General features: G+C 52.2%; 1 protein-coding gene across 1 annotated transcript in view; it reads left to right on the top strand.

Annotated features, from left to right (window-relative positions):
* LOC102872148 (protein Wnt-7a-like) overlaps positions 1 to 19,241 on the top strand; it is a 102,165-nt gene that overhangs the window by 19,466 nt on the left and 63,458 nt on the right. The window contains exon 3 of the mRNA XM_006901369.1: positions 5,996 to 6,267. Coding sequence (XP_006901431.1) covers positions 5,996 to 6,267 — 272 coding nt within the window. The remainder of the gene's footprint in view (positions 1 to 5,995; positions 6,268 to 19,241) is intronic.

Here is a 19,241-nt window from a genome sequence, read left to right as displayed (position 1 = left end):
TTTGTTCCAGGATCGAAGCAGGTACTAGAGGCCCTTGAATGGAGCTTGAACCTGAAAACCTGCATGCACTTCTCCCTGTTTCATTCTCCATGTGCCTCTGACCTTAGCCACTCTCTGCCCAAGCCCATGCTTCCTGCACCCTTCATCCACTTGTCCTCCAAGGAGAAGACCCCTGAGTCCTTTTAGCTGGAGACAGCCTCGTGTGACTTTTTGAGTCCAGAGGGGCCGTCAACTGACCTGCCGTGCAGGCTGGCAAAAACAGCCTTTTTCCATCTGTATATTTTCCAAATCATCGTATATTTCAGCTTGTGTCACTGCAGATTGCTCGCTCTCTGACCCATTGGCTTTAAAATAGCAAAAGAAAAAAAAAAGCACAATGCATTTTGTGGTTTCCAGTAAGATACCGTAAATACACCCAGATAATATTCTGGTGCAAACCATTTATAGCGGCTGCACAGGGCGGTGGAGTGGAACCTTTGGGCAGGCTTGGATGCCAGCTGACTTCCTCTAACCTCGGATTGGTGTGCGGCTGAAGTTATGAGCACATTAAGGGCATCAGTCCAGAGCCCCGTTTCCATCTCAGCCGTCAACACTGGCTGCTCTTCTCTGACCACCTTGCCAGGGCTCTTTATATGTGACAGGTAGGGATGCTGAGACTGCTGTCACAGTCCTTGTAGCCCAGGCCAGCCAGGAGGGAAGATGGACATTGATAGGCTCCTTCTTACCTGGTGAACTTTCTGAGCTGAGGTCGGACTGGTGTGTCCCACGGGCTCTCATCTGGGCCCCTGCGTGAAAAAGTTACCTGAGAGCGCGTGAGCAAGCAAGAGAGGTGTGGTTGGAGCCAGAGTTAAGAAGGTTGTGGTAGAGTTGGGGGCCGGAGTTAAAATGTCCCTGTTCACTTCAGGACAGTCTCCTGGCTTCTCCCAGTTGGCCTGTGGAGGTGGAGAGTCCCGAGACATCTCTGCATGCAGGGTCAGTAGCTCAGGGAGGGATCTGTCTGTCGCTCTGGGGTCTGTTCTTAGATTCTCTCCCATTCAGGCTCAGGATGTGTGTACCCAGCAGGACCATCCATGTCTACCTCTGCAGCTCCCTCCTCCCTCAGTTCTCTCCCTGGCCTGCTGCCTTCGGGCCTGCTCATGCCTCTACTGAAGCTGCAAATCACTTAACTTCTCAGAACCTCAGTTTGTGGAGGAGAAAAAGCCCTACCCAATGAGCTGGTATGAGTTACTGAAGATTGCCACGCATGGGTCAGGCTCCACAAATGTCACTGTCTCTCCATCACACCCCATCCATCTCCTCAAAACCTCTAGCGTGATGGACTACCAGGGTCTTTTAGAGTGGGTGAGGAGGGGCGCCAGCAGGAAGCTGCGGGAGTGTCTTTACCTGGGCCTTCAGGGTTTTGGTGCCTGCCAGGTCAGATTGGGGTTTTTTTCAGCCTCTGCTTCCTCGTCTGTAAAATGGGCTTGCCAGTGTCATCTCCCTCAAGATGTTGTATTCTTGACAAGTAGATGAGCATGCTCTTCTAAAGCGCTCAGCGTGGAACTCGACAAATCGAGGTTTATTAGTTGCAGGGGAGTTGCAGTCCGCTGTTGGTTGGCATTTGGGGACTTTTCTTCATTTAACAGATACGTACAGAGGAGCTACTGTGTGCCAGGCCCTGAGGACACAGCAGGAAGCGAGAGAGAGAGTGCTTCCCACTGAGGAAATGATCTTCCAGAGGCAGTGGGTGGAGGGGGAGGTGTGAGGAACAGACAATAAAGAAATCAAAATAGCAGGTAGTAGAAGGCTCTCGGGAGAAAGCAAGCAGCAAGCCTAGGGAGGGAAGCGTCTCGGGACCTCCCCGTGGTGCAGTGGCTCCGTCAGCTCAATTGATTCCAATACTCACTACTGTTTGTTTAAGCACACCTGTCAGATGACAGCCACTTCTTCTTCTAGGGTTGTGATTGTTAAATGCCGTCGAGTTGACCAGACGCATAGCGACCCTATAAACGATGGATCTGAACCCTGCCCTATCCTGTGCCATTCTGACCATCTCTGACACAGTCATTAACGGCCAGTGTGTCAATCCATCTCGTTGAGAGTCTTCTCTTCCTTTGCTGACCCTCCACCTTTCCCAGCATCAAGTCCTTTCCCAAGGACTAGCCCCTCTTAACAGCATGCCTAAAGTATGTGAGATGAAGTTTCACTATCCTTGCCTTCAAGGAGCGCCCTGGCTGCACCTTTTCTGGGATATAATTGTCTGTCCTCTTGGCCGTCCATGGGATATTTTCAGCACTTGCTAACAGGTGAGCAGTCAGAGGCCCAGGGCCACCGTGTACTGGCAGGGTTGAGACTAACTCAGGTGTGTCTCCCTCGTGGATTCCTCACACATTATGGCGAGGGTTTGAGGCAGATGTGGCCGGTCTCCCTTCACAGACGCACAGCGTGACTGGGCAGGCAGACCCCCTCTCAGCTCCGCACACCTCCTCTACATGTCTCACCCCTCTGGGTGTCACAGAACTCCATGGGGCTCTGAGGAACTCAGCAATAACACAAGTGTAATAACCACTGCCATTAAGATAACAGCAGTAACAATGGCTGGGGAGCAGGGCAATAACAACTATCAAAACAGTAATGGCTGGCGTTTCCTGGGCAAGTACTGCAGGCCAGGCTCTGTTTTCAGCAGCTTTCCCTCGCTTTTGGGAATCTGTCCACATGGATGCTGCTGTTCCTCCTTTCACAGGAAGAAGCTGTTGCACTCTGTTCAGGGCAGTTATGTTGGTGGTTAGTGGTGACTGTGGCACAGGCAAGTCCCAGCTTACTGCTTGGGGGAGAAGGCCAACACCATCAGGCTTAGCTTTGGGCATCCATCCAGTGAATGGACCTTTGCAGGGGAGACCCTGGCCCCTGGGAGCTCTGCATCTGGACAGGCGAACCTCATGGTTTGCGGGTTCTCGGTGTAGGCTTCACTTCTGGGGCACAGTATGCTATGGAAAAGGTAAAGGCTTCTGGTTTGGGGTCACTCTGAACTTAGGGGTGTGCCATATCCAGAGGAGGCTGCCCTGCTCCTGCCTCGTGGGACATGGTGTAGGGTCAGAAACTGTCCTCATCACATTGTCTTAGGTGGCTACCACTCACCACCTCCTTTGTTCTGCTGTGGGGCCCAGAGTGGTCCAGGGTGGTCACCTGCTGGTGACAGCACAGGAGCACACAAAGATGCCACAAGGGCTTGGGCAGGACCCCATCCTGGCCCAGCCCTTTTGCAGGGATCTGCACAGAGAGAATCTTAGCTGACGAGGCCGAGAGCTGAGCCTCTGTGTGCGTGCCCATTCGCGACCGAAGAAGGGGACACCAGCTTCTTCCCACTGCTCATCCTGTGCCTTCCAAATCATTTCATCACTGGGGCAATTCTTGGGGTCTATAAGGGGGTGTTTAGTGCCTTCTTGAGTCTGGTGGCCCCTCTGCTGGGCTGCCTGGATGAGCCAGAGATTTCTTCTGACTTCAGTTTCTGCTACCACCAACGCACCAGAGCCACCATCAATAAAGAACATTGTAAATTTTGCATTTGGGGCTGCTGTGGAATTTTTAGTAAAAGAACCACGTTTGGACTTTTTTTTCCTGGTTGCCCCTCCCATTCAAGTCCCTTCAGCCACCCTAAGAAAGTCGACCTGGTTCTCATCCCATTTCACAGGGGGAACGGCGAACCGGAGTAGAGAGCCTGTCCGAGGCCACACAGCTAGTTCTCTGTCTAGTCTCGCTCTGATTGCTCTTTTCTGACTACTCTCAAAGGTGTCACCTCACCATTTGCTGTAGCCTCTTGGGCATTTGAATGCTAGGTGTGTACTCTGTGGGTATCAGCTGGTACCTGCTGGAGGTCTGGAGCCTCACTGGGACAAATCTTCTCTTCTGGACCACCTAGAGCATGCAAGACAGGTGAAGCCAAGCTCAAAACCTGCAAAGAGAGCTCAGGTGGCCTAGTGTGTAGGGAGTTGCACTGCCAACCCCAAGGCATGCAGTTCGAATCCACCAGGGGCTCTTCCTATGTGATTTGCTGCCCCTGCCTGACAAGGCGCTGGAGGCTCAGCTATGAGCTGGTTCTGACTTGACAATGCATAACAACAGCAAACTTGCAAAGACAGGAACAGGTAGGAAGTTTTTATTGGTTCTCAGGCAGTATGGGCTTTGTCTCTAGCCCCACTGCTCGCTCCTCCCCGCCTTGTGCTCCATTGTGAGAACTGCCTACCGTCTGGCTTTGCTGGAGGGGAGATTTTTCACTATGCTGGGTAGGGGGCTTGAGAGGGTGGCCTGTTAAGCTCTATCTTTTACTGTGTATGTCCACAGGGCTCAAGGCCTAAATTTGAAATCCCCCTTGAGTGCAGAGCCTAGCAGTGTGAGGCTGGTTACATTCTTCTCAAGTCTTCCCTGTTGGTAGTCACTTCAGCCTCTCGCATTGACCTCCGTGAGCTCTCTTGCATATGGGTAAGGCAGCCTTGGCAATCCTCTAGCTCAGCCTCAGTTTCCTTATTGGTAAGCGAAAGTGGATGAAGCTCCTTTGAGCACAGGTGAGCAGGAGTAGAGGAGGTAGTCAGGTGTTTGTGTCTTAGTAGGGAGGATCGGAGAGGCCTTGAGGCCGATGAGGGATGGAAAGGGTCTTCGTGGCTGTGGGTCAGCCCAAACTCAGACACAGAGCAATTTGAGGATTGCCACACCTATTTCCCCACGCCCCCCACCATGCCTTCCCTGCCTGGCCTTTGTGAAGCACCTTCCCCCAGCTCTGCTTCATCTTCCCTGTGTGCCCTGGGGTCTCTTCCTTCAGGAAGCCTTCCTTGATACCCAGCCCGTCTCCACTGAGACTTTTCACTCCATCTGGCTCTTCCCATGAATGACCTTGGTTAATCTGGTGACAAAGATGCTGTTCTAGAGACCTCTTTGCAAGTGGGAAAAATGAGGCCCTGAAAGCCTGGGGAACAGGGTCTGATCTGTACTAGACTGAGTGACTCCCTCCCCAAAGTTCTGTCTCGTGCACCCCAGCTGCTCTCTAAGCTCAGAGATTCCCCCCAAACACACACACACACACACACACACACACACACACACACACACACACAGTCACCCCCTCCCCACCCCAGTGCCGGCAGTGTGAGGCCTAAGAAGTCCTCAAAAGTGGTGTCCAGCTTCCCGACAGGGACATCTGTAAAAAGCTTGGAAGACAATATTGTTGGAGAGGTGACCCCGGGGGCTACCCTGCCTCCTGTGTCATCTCCCTGTAGCCAGATCCTCTCTGGGCGCCCACCTGCCTCTCTGCCTCCTCCTGTCTTTGGGTTGCACTCTTCTCCACCAGGCAGAGGACACAGGAGTAAAGAGGTCTTTATAAGAGATACTCTCAGTGTAGCCAGGGAACGGCAGGGAAGGGCCGAGACAGCCTGGGTGATAGCAGAGGACACGGAGCAGGAGAAGCCTCCTTAAGCAGCAGCAGGCTCTGTGCCAGCCACGGGGCCAAGCACGGCAGTGGGCAAACTCTCACCGTCCTCCCTCTGTCATCACAGCAAAGACGCGGCTGCTGTGTCCTCATTTGACAGCACAGGGGCCGGAGGCACGGGGCAAGGTGGCCATTTGTTGAAGTCCTGGGTGTGACGTTACTGGACGTTAACCCGAGCCTTCTACTCAGACCTCTGCACACAGTGGGCATCTGGGACAGGTTTGTGTCTGGACCAGGTTCGTGTCTGCTGTGTGTCCAGCTGATGTGACCATTGTGCACAAGTGCAGAGCGCACGGTCACGTCCTGTGTGGGGTGGGCTGGGGGTGCAAGGTGGTCAGCACATCCCTATATGTCCTCCTGGGCCATTCTGGGATGGGAGCTGAGTGAGTGTGTGTGTGTGTGTGTGTGTGTGTGTGAGAGAGAGAGAGAGAGAGAGAGAGAGAGAGAGAGAAAGAGAGAGAGAGAGATTCTCCCAGGTGGGGGGCGTCCGTCTGTGTGAGTAAGCACAGCAGCATTTCTGTTCTGTCCTCCTTGCAGGGAGCCGGGAGGCCGCCTTCACCTACGCCATCATTGCTGCGGGCGTGGCCCACGCCATCACGGCCGCCTGTACCCAGGGTAACCTGAGCGACTGTGGCTGTGACAAGGAGAAGCAAGGACAGTACCACCGGGATGAGGGCTGGAAGTGGGGCGGCTGCTCCGCCGACATCCGCTATGGCATCGGCTTCGCGAAGGTCTTCGTGGATGCGCGGGAGATCAAGCAGAATGCCCGTACGCTCATGAACCTGCACAACAACGAGGCCGGCCGCAAGGTAGGCAGCTCGGGTACTGCAGGCGCGCGCGCTGGCCACCCGGGGGGCGCGCAGGGTGCCGCCTCGGCCTTCCACGTGGCGCTAGGGCCGGTTTGCTGCTGGCCAGGATTCCTGTGTGGCACAAATCGATCAGGGTTCATGTATGACGGGATTCAAGAGGCTGAATAACTTAATCTCAGTTGCAACAATTAGGATATGACTCAGCAGGATGGAAAGAGGGAGAGATGTGAACCCTCATCATTGGATACCCAGAAGCAGCTGTAGAGGACCTGGCTGGAGGTGGCTTCGAATAGGGCAGTAGGAGTCACTGATGCACAGTAGCTGCCACGTGGCCAGCTGTGCTCTGATCACATCACCAAGACGTGGGGCTCAGAGTGCACGAAGCTTTGCCCTCTCTACTGTCTTGAGACAGTAGAGCCTCCTGGTTCTGGGCTCCTTTTAAAAGGGAGTCAGAGTTATTCCAGTGTTTCTAGTGGAGGTGCTAGGAGAGGAAGGGGACTGGAGACGCCTGGTGTCCATGGCAGGGGAAGTGGATATACCCACAGGCCCAGGGTATAAGGGCTTACAGAGTAGGTGTCTCAGAGCGGCAGACCCTGCCTGGGTGAGGGACAGCTGGATCAGCTATTAATAGGAGAGTGAGCCTCCCACCCTGGGAAGTATGGGGGCAGAGGCAGCCTGGTGAAATGTTGCAGGCAGCTGTGGTCAGGGATGTGGTAAGTGCCCATCTGGGCACTATCTGAAGCTCAGGGCAGGCTCTGGAGGTTCCCATGGAGGCAGAGGTGCTCAGAGCCCACCTTGAAGATCCTAGCCCTGGGGTAGCGGAGGGCTCTGAAACCAGCTTGAGTACCATGGGAAAGGATCTTGAGGTAGGAGCGAAGGCCGGATGCCTACCTGGAGGGAGTTACTGCAGTGATACGTAGACGTATATGAAGGCCACAAACACAGACGAGCAGGGACGAAGCAGGGCTGAGGTGAGCTCCCAGAGGGCCAGCAGCAACGCAGGGCCGGTGGGGACAGAGACTTGAGACTGAGGCTCTGATGCTTATGTGCTGTCACCTCATTTAAAAATGTCACCAGAGCTCAAGAATTTTTTTTTTTTAAAAGGAGACTATTACCAGAGGCGCTGGTACTGCCATCCTGGTGAAGGATGCTCCCAGCCATCTCTGTGGGCTTGCATGACAAGTGATGGACCCCTTTTGCTCTGGTTCTTCACTTCCAGGCCAGAAGCTTTTCTAAGCCCTGGATGCAGCAGCTTGTTTGGTCCTCACAGTGTCACTGTGGGGTGGCACCATCTGGGGTGGGCACCGTCATTATCCCCCTTCACAGGTGAAGATGAGGCATGGAGTGCCTAAGACACTTGTTCATGGCAAAGCTGCAGGCCGAGCGGTGTGGTGAAGGAAGCTGGGCCATGAGCTGTCCAGTCCCTCCATCACACAGCAGTGTCTGTGTGGACAGGGAAGAGGAGACGGCAGGGAAGCTCCCATCCTAGGGTCTGCTGGACAGTTGGTGCTCAGCGGGTGTGTGTGGTTGTGATTTGTGTAAATGTAGCCATGCAGTAGGGAGACTTTGTGAATGTGGGTGCTGGGGAGTAGCTTGCCCCCCTTGGAAGGGAAGAAGGGCCTACAGAGTGCAGAGGGTGGGCGGGGCTTGGCAGGCACTGCCTCTTCCTCCCTCCTGGCCACTTCCTGTGTGTTAGGACCATCCCAGGCCCCTGAGTCATGCAGGCCACAGGGGAGCCACTCACCTGGCCATGGGCATGGCTGTGTGTGGGGAGTTTCAAGGAGAGCCCTTCAAAGGTTCTCTCGGGCCTCTGCCCCTCTTTTAGCCTCAGCTCCTTTGTCTTCAGCTAACTCACTGGGTCTTTGAGTGGATGAAAGGTTCACAGGCCTCCAGGGTGAGGTGAGCAGGGCTCGGCTTGCATAAAGTGCAGGGTGACTTGTGGCCGTGCAGCTCAAGCAAGTGGAAGAGAATGTGGGGACTGTCCGTGCAGGCACTGGGAGCTGACTGAGGTCACCCTTGCAACCGAGGTGGGCTTTCTGGAGGAAATGGACCTCGAGTGATGAGTGAGGTTGGACCTCACTCGATGAGTGAGCCAGAGACAAGAGGTCTGATCTGGGGAGGTTGTGCAGAGGTGGCTGGCACTGGCTGGTCTGCAGGTCCCTGGCCGCGTAAGGATTGCATTCGCTGCGAAGAGGGTCTTGCAGCTGCCTTCTCTCTTTATCGTTCAGGTTTCAACTCCATGTACCATCTTCAGAAAAGCCCTCTTTCCTCTTCTTCCTGGACTTTTTTCAGATGTTGCCTTGCTCTGTGATCTCCTGTCATCAGACTGCAGGCGGAAGAGGGTAGTAACCCTGACCGTGCACTCAAACAGCACCCAGGACCTGTCACCACTTAACCCGCTGCTGTAGAGCTGCTGTAGAGTCGATTCTGACCCATGGTGATCCTCCCTCCCCTGAGGCTGTTAATCTGCCTGGAAACCGATTGTCCTCTGTTTGCTCTGGGGACTTGAACGTCCTATCTTTTGATTAGCAGTCCAATACATAGTCCACTATACCCCCAGGGATCCTTGTACAAAGACAAGAGGCCTTCTCAATCCCAGGCAGGCTCCAGGGAGGATTCTAGCGGGTCCTTGAGCACCCAGGACAGGTCAGCTCTAGAAAGATGACTGTCTCACTTAGTCCCTGGGGGTCAGGACGCCGTTAATTTTTAATAAAGAGCACTCCACAGGCCCAGAAGAATATTCAGATAGACAAGAGCAAGGGCAATCGTCTGCTGGCTCTATGTTCCAACCCCTCTAGGGGGCCCTCAGTTTTCTCACTGTTAAATGGGTTTATGATGCCTGATTTGTTGTGGATCTCCATGGGCCAGGGCCAGATGAAGGCACTCATGAGTGGTCCTCCTGGTGAAGTGCTGTTTAATCGGGACATGAGACCCCCCCCCAACCCAGCAAGAGGAGGGGCCCAGCTGGCGGCCGGTCAGGTTGAGCATCTTAGGCTCACACATGTGTTTATCACTGGTTCCTTGCTTTTGCTACAGGAGACAAGACTCGACCTGACCACTTGCTCTGGGGCTTGTTGGCAGCTCGCGTGAAGGAAGGAGGGGGAACAGGGAGGGTTGCATCCCAGGGCAGAGGTGGTGGCACGAACCCTGCACCCCCCCCCCATACAGGGTTCTGGTAGCCCAGATGAAGGTGACCCAGGCACCGCCCTCTGCCATCCTGGGCCGGGAGTGCAGGCCTCACCTGGTGAGCTCAGGAGGACGTGCTGCACTCAGCCTGCACCACAGATCTTGGCTTGTGTCTGAGCCCAGGTGGAGCCAGGCCTCCTCAGCCAGGGCTGTGACTGTGGGTTTGAGGGGATCTCTCCCATCAGTCTGTCCATCCTTCCTCCTAACCCCAGTGCCGCTTGCAGCTGTGAGATCTTGAGGGTCCAGTCATGAATCGGTCAGACTGCTGTCGAGTTCATGGCGACTCTCAGCAAGTCCTGGTGGCATGGTGGTTAAAACGCTCAGCTGTTAACCGAGAGGCAGGCGATTCACACCGAGTGGTGTCTGCGGGAGAGAGGTGGGGTAGTGCTTTCATAAAGGTATGCAGCCCAAGAAACTTGATGTGGCAGTTCCGCCCTGTCCTGTGGTTGCCTGGCATCCTTATTCCTGGGAAATTCAGTTTGTATGGGAAGTGCAAACGCTCTTTTGTGGAAATGATGTTAGAATTCATGCATGCTCATCCTGCTACCCACAGTGCTCTGCCCTGGCGCACTCTCCTACCTTCTCCCATTAGTCTTCCCGCTGAGCAACCCCACCAAATGCTTGCCAACACCATCACAGGGGAGAGGAGTCAAAGAAGGTGGTCACCTTCCAGATGCTCATGGTCTGGTAGGAACATCAGATGAAAGGAGAGCGGACACAGTAGCAAATCACAGAGACGTGAAGGGGAGACCCAAGGGCCCCCTGTAGAGGAGGCATGGGCATTAGGAGGGTGGGTGTTATGTGGTGAGTGTGCCTGGGCACTAGGGCCACGTGCAGGCCACGGATGGTAGGCCTAGGAGGGAGCTGTCCTCCTGCCTTGACTTGGGCATTAGCAGGGAAGTTTCTGCCTTTTTCTGGGACAGAATGCAAGTTGACTGCCAGTGCCAAACCAAGTAGGCTCTGTGGGTGGGTGACCGGGACAGTTGCTTGGGAAGCCTAAATGCTAGGTGGCCTTAAGTTGCATTTGTGGTGAGAGGTGAGGGGGTGCCATACTCACGAGGAGTATGGACTGGGGCAAGGAGTGATTGGTTTCGGGGAGTGAGGGGGCCTGTGGGTAGCAGATGCAGGAGCAGTTGCTCCTGGGGCAACACAGGAGCCAGATTTCCCACTGGGATACTCCCCAATGGCGGTAGCAAGAGGTAGCAGTGAAGGCGTTGGCATTGGTGGGAGGGCTGATGGGAGGAGGTAGGAGAGGCAGCCAGGGCCAGAGCTGTGGGTAGCAGGGTGAGGTGGGGCTCAGCACTTGGGAGCGGGAGCTGTCCTCTTTTGGGGCAGGAGAATCCAAGCTATACCACAAACCAACTTCTGCTATTCTCTCTGGAGTCCTGGCCAGGGGATAGGACAGCCTCAGGACAGTTCTGCACCTGATTAAGCCTTCCAGACCTGGCTGGATAATAAGAGTGAGGTGAATCAACTTGGAAAGGCCTTGGGTGAGTGGAAGTGAGGCCTTATGAGGCCCCTTTTGGGAGCCTGGTGCCTGAGCCCAGGAAGGAGCCAACCCTGGGGATGAAGTACAGCTGGACTGGGCCAATCCCTGCTGGAATGCACCACTTGCTCTGAGGGAGGTGAGCTCAGGGGGATGGAATTCCACTGGAGTGAGTGAGGAGTCACTTCCCTGCCCTGCCCTAGCCCTTTGCTCACACAGGGACACTGGTCTTGCCCTTTCCTGACCTGCCCTATCTGGTCTGGGCACTCCTGGGAGTTGGATTCTCACTGCTGCCCTGGACCCAGGCAGGCCTGTGAGCTGGGGCGGGGCCAAGATAAGGTTCAGGTCAGCTATGCTGCTCTGCTGTCCTGAGGACCACTTGAATATTTGATCAGATAGAGTGGGCAACAGTGGCATGTCAAGGACCCATAGTGCCAAGGCCTGCCTGGCCTGAAGCTGGCTGATCAGACGGGCTGGGAGGAGGTCTGATTGGGTGGCAGTACCCTTGTTCCTGCCCCAGAAGGAGTTTCTCATCTTCCATCTTCCCAAATGGTAAGACATGCAGGGATCCAGAGGACTTGCACAAACAATGGCCCCGGACAGATCTTATCCCTACAGGGCTTCAGTGTGTTTCACATGGAGTCTCCTGGTTACAGAGAGATTTTGTAGGCCTGGCCTGCAGGGTACGGAGGATACAAAGTTCTTAAGAGCATTGGATGCTCCTTATGTCTGAAGCTACCCTCCTCTGCTCTCTTACTCCCAGCAAACTGCTCAGCTCCTGGAGCCTGCTGAGCTTGCTCCTGCCTCAGGGCCTTTGCACATCCTGTTCTTGGTCCAAAATGCACTTCCCTCAAATCTTTGCATAAGTACCCTTTCCTCTTCCTGTAGGTCTCCATTCAGATGCCATCTCTTCAGGGAGGCTGTCCCTGTCTACCCTACTTAATGCCCACCTCATCTTAACTGCCATACCATGCTGTTTAACTTTATAACACACAACACATATTACCATACCAAGTGATCCTATTTGTATGTATCTTTATGTGTTTATTGACTATAAACTAGAATCCCACTAGAATGCCAATACCCCAAGAACAGGGCAATGTATTCACTGCATCTCCCTGTGCAGAAGTGTTTGTAGAATGAATAAGTGAAATTGCAGAAGTCCTTCCCTCCCTGAGGGGAAGATAAAGGCAGAATAGAGTTATCAGATAAAAGGCAAGTTGAATTGGAGTTTAATATAAACAATGAGTAATTTTCTTGTGAATTTACCCCAAATAGTAGCGGGAAGATATCAATTCAAAAACAATCCTTGTTTATCTCGTTAAAATGGAATGACAATCTTATTTTTAAATTGGACTTTTTGTTTTGAGAGAATTCCACAAGAGTGAGACTCACCTGAATTTGTGAGAAATAGTGCAAAGCAGACTCTTACTCAGTGTCTCCAAAGGTAACATCTCTCAGAATTATAAACACTATCACAGTCAGGATGCTGGGTTTGATAGAGTCAAGACAGAATATTTCCATCTGCACAAGGATCCTTCTCATTGCTGTTCTAGAGACACACCCACTTCCTTCCCACCCCACCCCACCTCATCCTTAACCCCTGGCAACCACTAGTCTATTTTCTACTTTTACAATCTTATCATTTCAGAATGTTATAGAAATGGAATCACACACACACATAAATAAATGGAATCTTTGGGTTCAGCTTTTTCACTCAGCATAGTTTCCTCCAGATTCATCAAGGTTGTTGTATGTATCTGTTGTTTTTATTGCTTTGTAATATTCCATCCTTTGTTAAACTATTCATTTGCGTATAGGTTGCTTCCAGTTTTGAGCTGTTGTGGATCAAGCTATCATAAACCTTTGTGTATCATTTTTACGGGAACGTGTGTTTTATTTATGTAGGATAACTGCTCAGGTGTTCACTTCCTGGATATGTGGCAGCTGCAAGGGCCCTCCAGTGCCCTAGTAGTAAGGATTTGCACTGCCAAACCCAGCGTAGGCAGTTTGAAACCGCCACCTGATCCATGGCAGAAAGATAGGCAATCTCTTCTCCTTCATAGCTGGAGAATCAGCTATGAATTAGTTCTGACTTGAGATTGCAGTGAGTTTGAGTTCGATGAAAAATCTAACTTTGTTTTGAGGACAACTTTCCAAGCTGTTCTTTAGAATACCTTGCTGCTACTGTGCTGTTTTATGTTCCCATCAGCAGTGCATGAGGCATCCCATTTCTCAGCAAACTTGCCAGCATTGTTGTTGTTATGTGCCGTTGAGTCATGTGTGACTCAAAACAACTCTATGGACGGTAGCTCTGAATCTTGCTCTGTCCTGAGCCAGTCTCGCTGACCTCCACACACCTACCACCATTGTCCCAGTTACTGTATCAATCTATCTCATCCAGGGTCTTTGTCTCCTCTGCCATCCCTCTACCCTTCCGAGCATGGTGTTCTTTTCCAAGGACCGGTCCCTCCTGGTCCCAAAGTATGTGAGACGGAGCTTCAAAATCCTAGCCTCCAAGGAGAAACTTGGTTTCATCCTCTCGAAGACAGACCTATTTGTTTTCTTGGCAGTCTATGGTATGTACAAGACTCTTCTCCAGCACCACAACTTGAAGGCATCTATTCTTTTCCTGTCATCCTTAGTCATTGTCCAGCTGTCTGATGCATAACAAGTAATTGCAAAGACCATGGACTGAATCAGGTGCGCCTTAGTCTCTAGACTAACATTGTTTCTTCTCAGTACTCTGGAGAGGTCTCTGACAGCAGATTTTCCCAGTGCAATTCGTCTTTTGGTTTCCTGTGTTGCTATTTTTCATTTTGGCCATTCTGGTCAGTGTATAGTAAGATCTCATTGTGGTTTAAATGAGACCCTCGATGAGATAGATGGCTTGATACGGCCATTGCTGCAATAGGCTTAAGTACGTTAGAAATGCTGAGGATAGCTCAGGATAGGACAGGGTTCAGGTTTGTTATACCACTGACTCGACTGAGTGCACTTAACAGCAACAACAATGACTCACGAGGGAGCTCTGGTGACATAGAGGGTAAGGAGTTGTGCTGCCAACCCAAAGACATGCTGTTCTAATCCACTAGCTACCTTGAGGGAGGGAGATGAGTAAACTCCCATACAGTTTACGGTCTCTGAAAAATCCACTGAAGGGTCAGCTGTGAGCCAGTTCCGAGTCTACGGCAATGAGCTATTGAGTTTGTTGGATGGTTCACGATGTTGACCAGCTTTCACATGCCTTTTTTTTGCCTTTTTTAAAAAATCCTGTTTGATGTTATGCTCCTTTATAGTTTTATCCATTTTCTAGTTGGACTTTCTGTTTGTTTGAAATCTTCTCTCTATACTAGCCTTTTTTGTCAGCTGTGTGGTTGACACTTGCTCTTTCTCAGTCAGTACTTGTCTTTTCCTCTTCTTCTGAGCAGTTTTCACAGAGTAAATGTGTTCTGTTTGGGTAAAATGTGATTGATGTTCAGCTCTTTCTATTTTGGATTGTGAATGTAAGAACTTTTTGCCTTGCTCTAGGTCCTTTAGATTTTCACCTTTTTGTTTTTGCTTTCCCCTCAGAAAGGTTTATAGTTTCGCACTTACATCCCTAATGTGTCTTGGGTTCGTGTTTGTGTAAGGCACGAGGTTTGGATGCTGCTTCCTTTTTCTGCAGCCCCCACAGCCCCTCAGACACCACCTAGTGGTGAGCCCCTCCAAGAGGGCAGGAGAGAATGGTAGAGACATTTTCCAGATACCAACTCTCCTCTCCTCAGCCTCATTAAAAAATGAGAAGCTGAAACCCAGACCCAGTGGCCCCTGGCAAGTGCCCCTCACACTCAACAGTCCAGGGTTCAGACAAGCTGAGTGGCTCAGACTCCCTGCTGCTCTGCAGGGCTGATCACCAGACAGCTGGGCTGCAGAGAGGCCACACAGGGACTACCTGAGATGCACTGGGGGACATGGGTGGACTGGGACAAGGCGTTGGAATCCAGAGGAAAGAGCTAGATCAGGACCAACCAGACCAGTAGCCACTGGTGAGAAGTCAGAGGTGGGCTGGCCCAGGCTGGGCTGAACAACATGCCCATATTTTTCCAGTTCTCTTTGATGACAAAGCAAGGGCAGGGCCCGATCAGGTTCTGTCATTGATGCCATGGCGATAGCAGTGGCCATTCCGGTGCCCAGGAAGGGAGGGGACTAGATAACGGGGGACATGGGACAGGGGAGCAGGGTGGGGCAGGATCAACCTTTATCTACAGAGAAGGGAAATATCTGTGGAACCCCTGCTCCATGGGGTTGGGACCCCAGCATTCCATTTTGCTCTGGGCTGCTAAGACAAGCCTCCCTGCAGCTAGAGCTGGCCATGGCAGCCGGGGGGCAGCAGGAGATACTTGGAAACTGACTTGGGAACAGTTGAGTGGCTTTGTCTGGAATGAGGGTACCTCAGTGGGCACAGCAGACTCTGTCCCCACTTCCCCTGAAGGGCTTTCAGGAGGCAGGGCATTGGAAAGTGTCAGATAAGACCAGGATCCATAGGATGAGGAACTGGGAGTAAGGGCAGGTTTCATGTCAGATGAGAAAGAAGTTGCTACAAAGTGAGATTAGCAAGAAAGTAGACCAAGGTCTTGACAAGAGAAGAGCTGGGTGGAGGGAGCAGCTCTTTCGCTGGGAGATATCGACGGGACTCTCCCATTATCACTTACATCACATGTTCTCCTTCAGTCCCACAAAATCCCAATGAGGCTGGCATCCTCTCTGTCTCCTCCATTTCACACGTGCAAAAACAGAGGCACAGAGAGGGTAAGAAGTTTGCCCGAGGCAGCACAGCTGGCAGGTGGCAGCCACGGGATCTGAATCCAGGCCTTCTGGCTCTGGATTAGCCCTTCATCACTGGACCAGCTCCATGGGATTCCAAACTCAGATCCTTTCCTTGACACCCGTCTTCTCAGCACTGACTATAAGATGACAGCCTCAGGTCCTGTGATCCCCTGACTCAGGACACCTGGGGAGTCTGTGGTTCTCGCCCCCCCCCCCCGTAGAGCCCCAAGAGTTGGTCATGTGGGGTGGGGGTGTTTTAGGCGCTGTGCACCCTCTCCTGCTCTGCTGACTGGGGTTCTGAGGTAGTCTTTGGGTGTCCTCTTGTGCTGGGAGAACACTGTAGGGTCAGGAGGGAATTATTGTGGAGAGGAGATTCTGTAGGTCATCTCTCCTCGTGGGTGAAGGAACATGGACGTCATGAAGAGGTTGGTGTGAGACTGGACCAGGAGATTCCCAGATAGGATGTTCCCAGGGACACCCACACACAGTACAGAAGCCTGAGCACCTTTTGTGTTTACGAAGTTTGTGAGTATATGTTGCCTAATGAAGGGTAACCTGGGCATCCAAGTCTGGCTCATCCTTGCAGACAGCTGAGAGGGGACAGCCTGGGGTAGCAGAGCCCAGACGGGGCCCTTGCACCACAGGGTCTCCAGTGGCGCCAGCTGCTCCCAATCCACTAGAGAAATGACCACTAGAGAACTGGGGGGGCAATGAGGCTGTGAGCATCTTGTCCCCTGCCTTCTCTTTACCCAGGAGTGCCAGGGCTGAGGGCAGAGCCTGGCTGTAGAAGGGGAACAGTGAGCTCTGGCCTACTCGTGGGCTTACTGAGTCCTTTCTGAACGAGATACTCTTTAGAGTCACGGATGCTGAAACTTCGTCTCACATACTTTGAGTATGATGTTAGGAGAGGCCATCCTTGACAAAAAAGACCTCCTGCTGGGAGAGGTGGGCCATGAGCAAGGAAGAACCACATTAAGATGAACTGACAGGGTTGCGGCAGCGGTGAGCTTGGACATGGAGGAGATGCTGTGAGGGAGAAAGGTAGACAGTCTCCTCCTGTGGGATTTACAGACTCTGAAAATCCACTTAGTCAGTTATGTGTTAATTTTGACTTGATGGCACTTAACAACAACAACAACAACAACAACACAGTACTTAGTAGTCCCATGTATAGTAAGTAGCTCATGCCGTGTTAGCTCCCTTGGCTAGAACCAGCACAGAGCCCTGACCCAGGGCAACACTGTTCTGACAAAGGGGCCTTGGCTGGTCTTACCTGTGGTGCTGGGAGTGGACCCATCCACCTCCCAGCCCCCTGCCTGCCAGGGCATCTCGTACTGGCCATCTCATTTCTCTCGGAAGGAATTCTCAGCGTTACTGCCATGCCCGGGGCTCATTTGAAACCACTGTGGGAGGGAGGAGGCAGTGTGGGGAGGCTCTCAGAGTCTCCCCAGTAAGGTGAGGTCGGGCTGGGGGCTCAGTTCCATCACAGTGAGAACAAGTCAGAAGGCATCCACTGCAGACAATCGCTGCCTTTGTCCTCGGGAGGGGGGCCAGGACTCTTGGGTGTTATCAAATCTGCAGGTTACTGTGGCTGCGGGGACCGGGTGGCAGGGGTGAGGGGGACCTAAGTGGTGGTGGAGGAGGGGACCAGGAATGACACTAAAGGGAGGGAGCACAGAGGGTGGGTGGCCTGGGTGAGCAGGAGGAACTGCCCCCAGGAGCCAGCAGCCTGCACTTGGTAATTCGTGAGCACTTGCACATCCTTTGAAGAGAAAGCCAGGTATGATTATATCCCTAAAAAGACTCCTGTCTTACACAGGGACTTCCTTAAATTGTCACTTACCAGTGTGCACTTAAGAAACAAATAGAAAGGAAAAAAAAACACCCCCAAAACAGCTCACATAGCTGAATGGGTGCTTATCCCAGACAGAGTTCTCAGAGCACTGCACAGATCAGTCCCTGTACACATACATCAACCCTGGTTCTCTGCTGGGCATCTGAGGCACAGGCCGTGGTGGCCATGGGACAGGGGGGCTGGATGAACCTCAGGAGGCAAGGGTGGTTCACCCACCTCAGGCTGCCCCAAGCGCTACCCCCAGTGAGTTGGGCCTGAACCACGTGAGACCGGCATTCCTGGCTGTTGGCTGTGTGCCCCTCAGAAACCTGACCCTGCTCATTACTGAGGACATTTATGCTGCATGTGCCTCACTGTTTCAAGCACTCAACATTAATGAGCTCAAAGGGAAAGACTTCTTGCTGTTATTCCCATTTTACAGGTGAGGGAAACTGAGGCACAGAGGAGTTAAGTAGTATGTTTAAGGTTGCCCAGAGAAAGCAGCCAAGTCAAGGCCATCTTGCCTCTCAGCACCTGTCTACTTGACTACCTGTCTCCCACCTCCCTTCCCTATCTCTCTCTATTGAGTGTGTGTGTATATACACGTACATATATGTATACATATACATATATATGTATATATGTGTGTATACATATATACCTGGAAGGATATATACTATCTGAAACAGTAATGTTCTAACAACATTTGAGTTCTGGTGATCTAGTGGTAAGCAGCTGTGCCGCAATCCCAAAGGCACACTGTTCAAATCTACCAGCAGCACCTCCAGAGGAGGATGGGTGATGTCCACCTGTGCAATTTATTACCTTTGAAAACTCTGGGGGAGTCAGCTGGAGCCTCAGCTACGAGTCGGTTCTGACTTGATGGCCCACAGCAACAACCTTTGAAAAACCATTTTATAGTTTACAAAGCCTTTTGTTATTAAAGTTTTTGCTTGGTCAAGTCTAATGACTTTCTCCTCCAAATGGGACTGTGCACCTTTTGCAGTTGTGGTGGTTGAGGCTCTGGCTTGGGCCTGCTGTCTTCTAATGGTGCAGGTTTAGGGGTGAACCCCTCCAGTCCAGTGAATCTGCCTCATCTGTTAATGGCCCCACTCACCAGAGCCAGCCAGTGTCCGGGCACAGCTCAGCCAACCCTTGGGGACTAACTTCGTGAGGACACAAAGGCCAGACTGCTCAGGCTCACTCCTGGTCTTTGAGAGTCCAGGATGGGAGGTGCTCTGGGAAGAATCTCAGTCCCACTCTGGCTTTTCTTATTTTGGGGATCCTGAGCATTTGTTGGATGCTGCGAAACGAGCTGACAGGGCCTCAGAGTCCTGAAGAACTGTAGCTTGTTTTCTGTGTGACTGTGGACCATCCTTCTTTCTGAACCCCAGTCTCTTCATTTGCGGAAAAGGGAGTGGCGGCTGGTACTTCTTGGAGTGCTTGTGCAGCTCATGAAGTACTAAGCATGATGCTATCTTGTGTGATGGATTCTTCAAAAAACAGTGTGATCTGACAATCTGTGCATTGTAGTGAATAGTCTGGAATAGGATTCATGTAACTGATCGAATTATGGAGAAGGGAGAAAGGAGAGGGGGAAAGAGCATAAAGGAAAGTTTTTCCACAGATAGAAATGATTACAAAGGGCTGGCAGGCGGG

The sequence above is a fragment of the Elephantulus edwardii genome, unplaced genomic scaffold (assembly GCF_000299155.1).
Source record: "Elephantulus edwardii isolate Elephantulus edwardi_28Jun2011 unplaced genomic scaffold, EleEdw1.0 scaffold00322, whole genome shotgun sequence".
Classification (NCBI taxonomy): Eukaryota; Metazoa; Chordata; class Mammalia; order Macroscelidea; family Macroscelididae; genus Elephantulus; species Elephantulus edwardii.
This window is presented reverse-complemented; position numbering and strand designations above follow the sequence as displayed.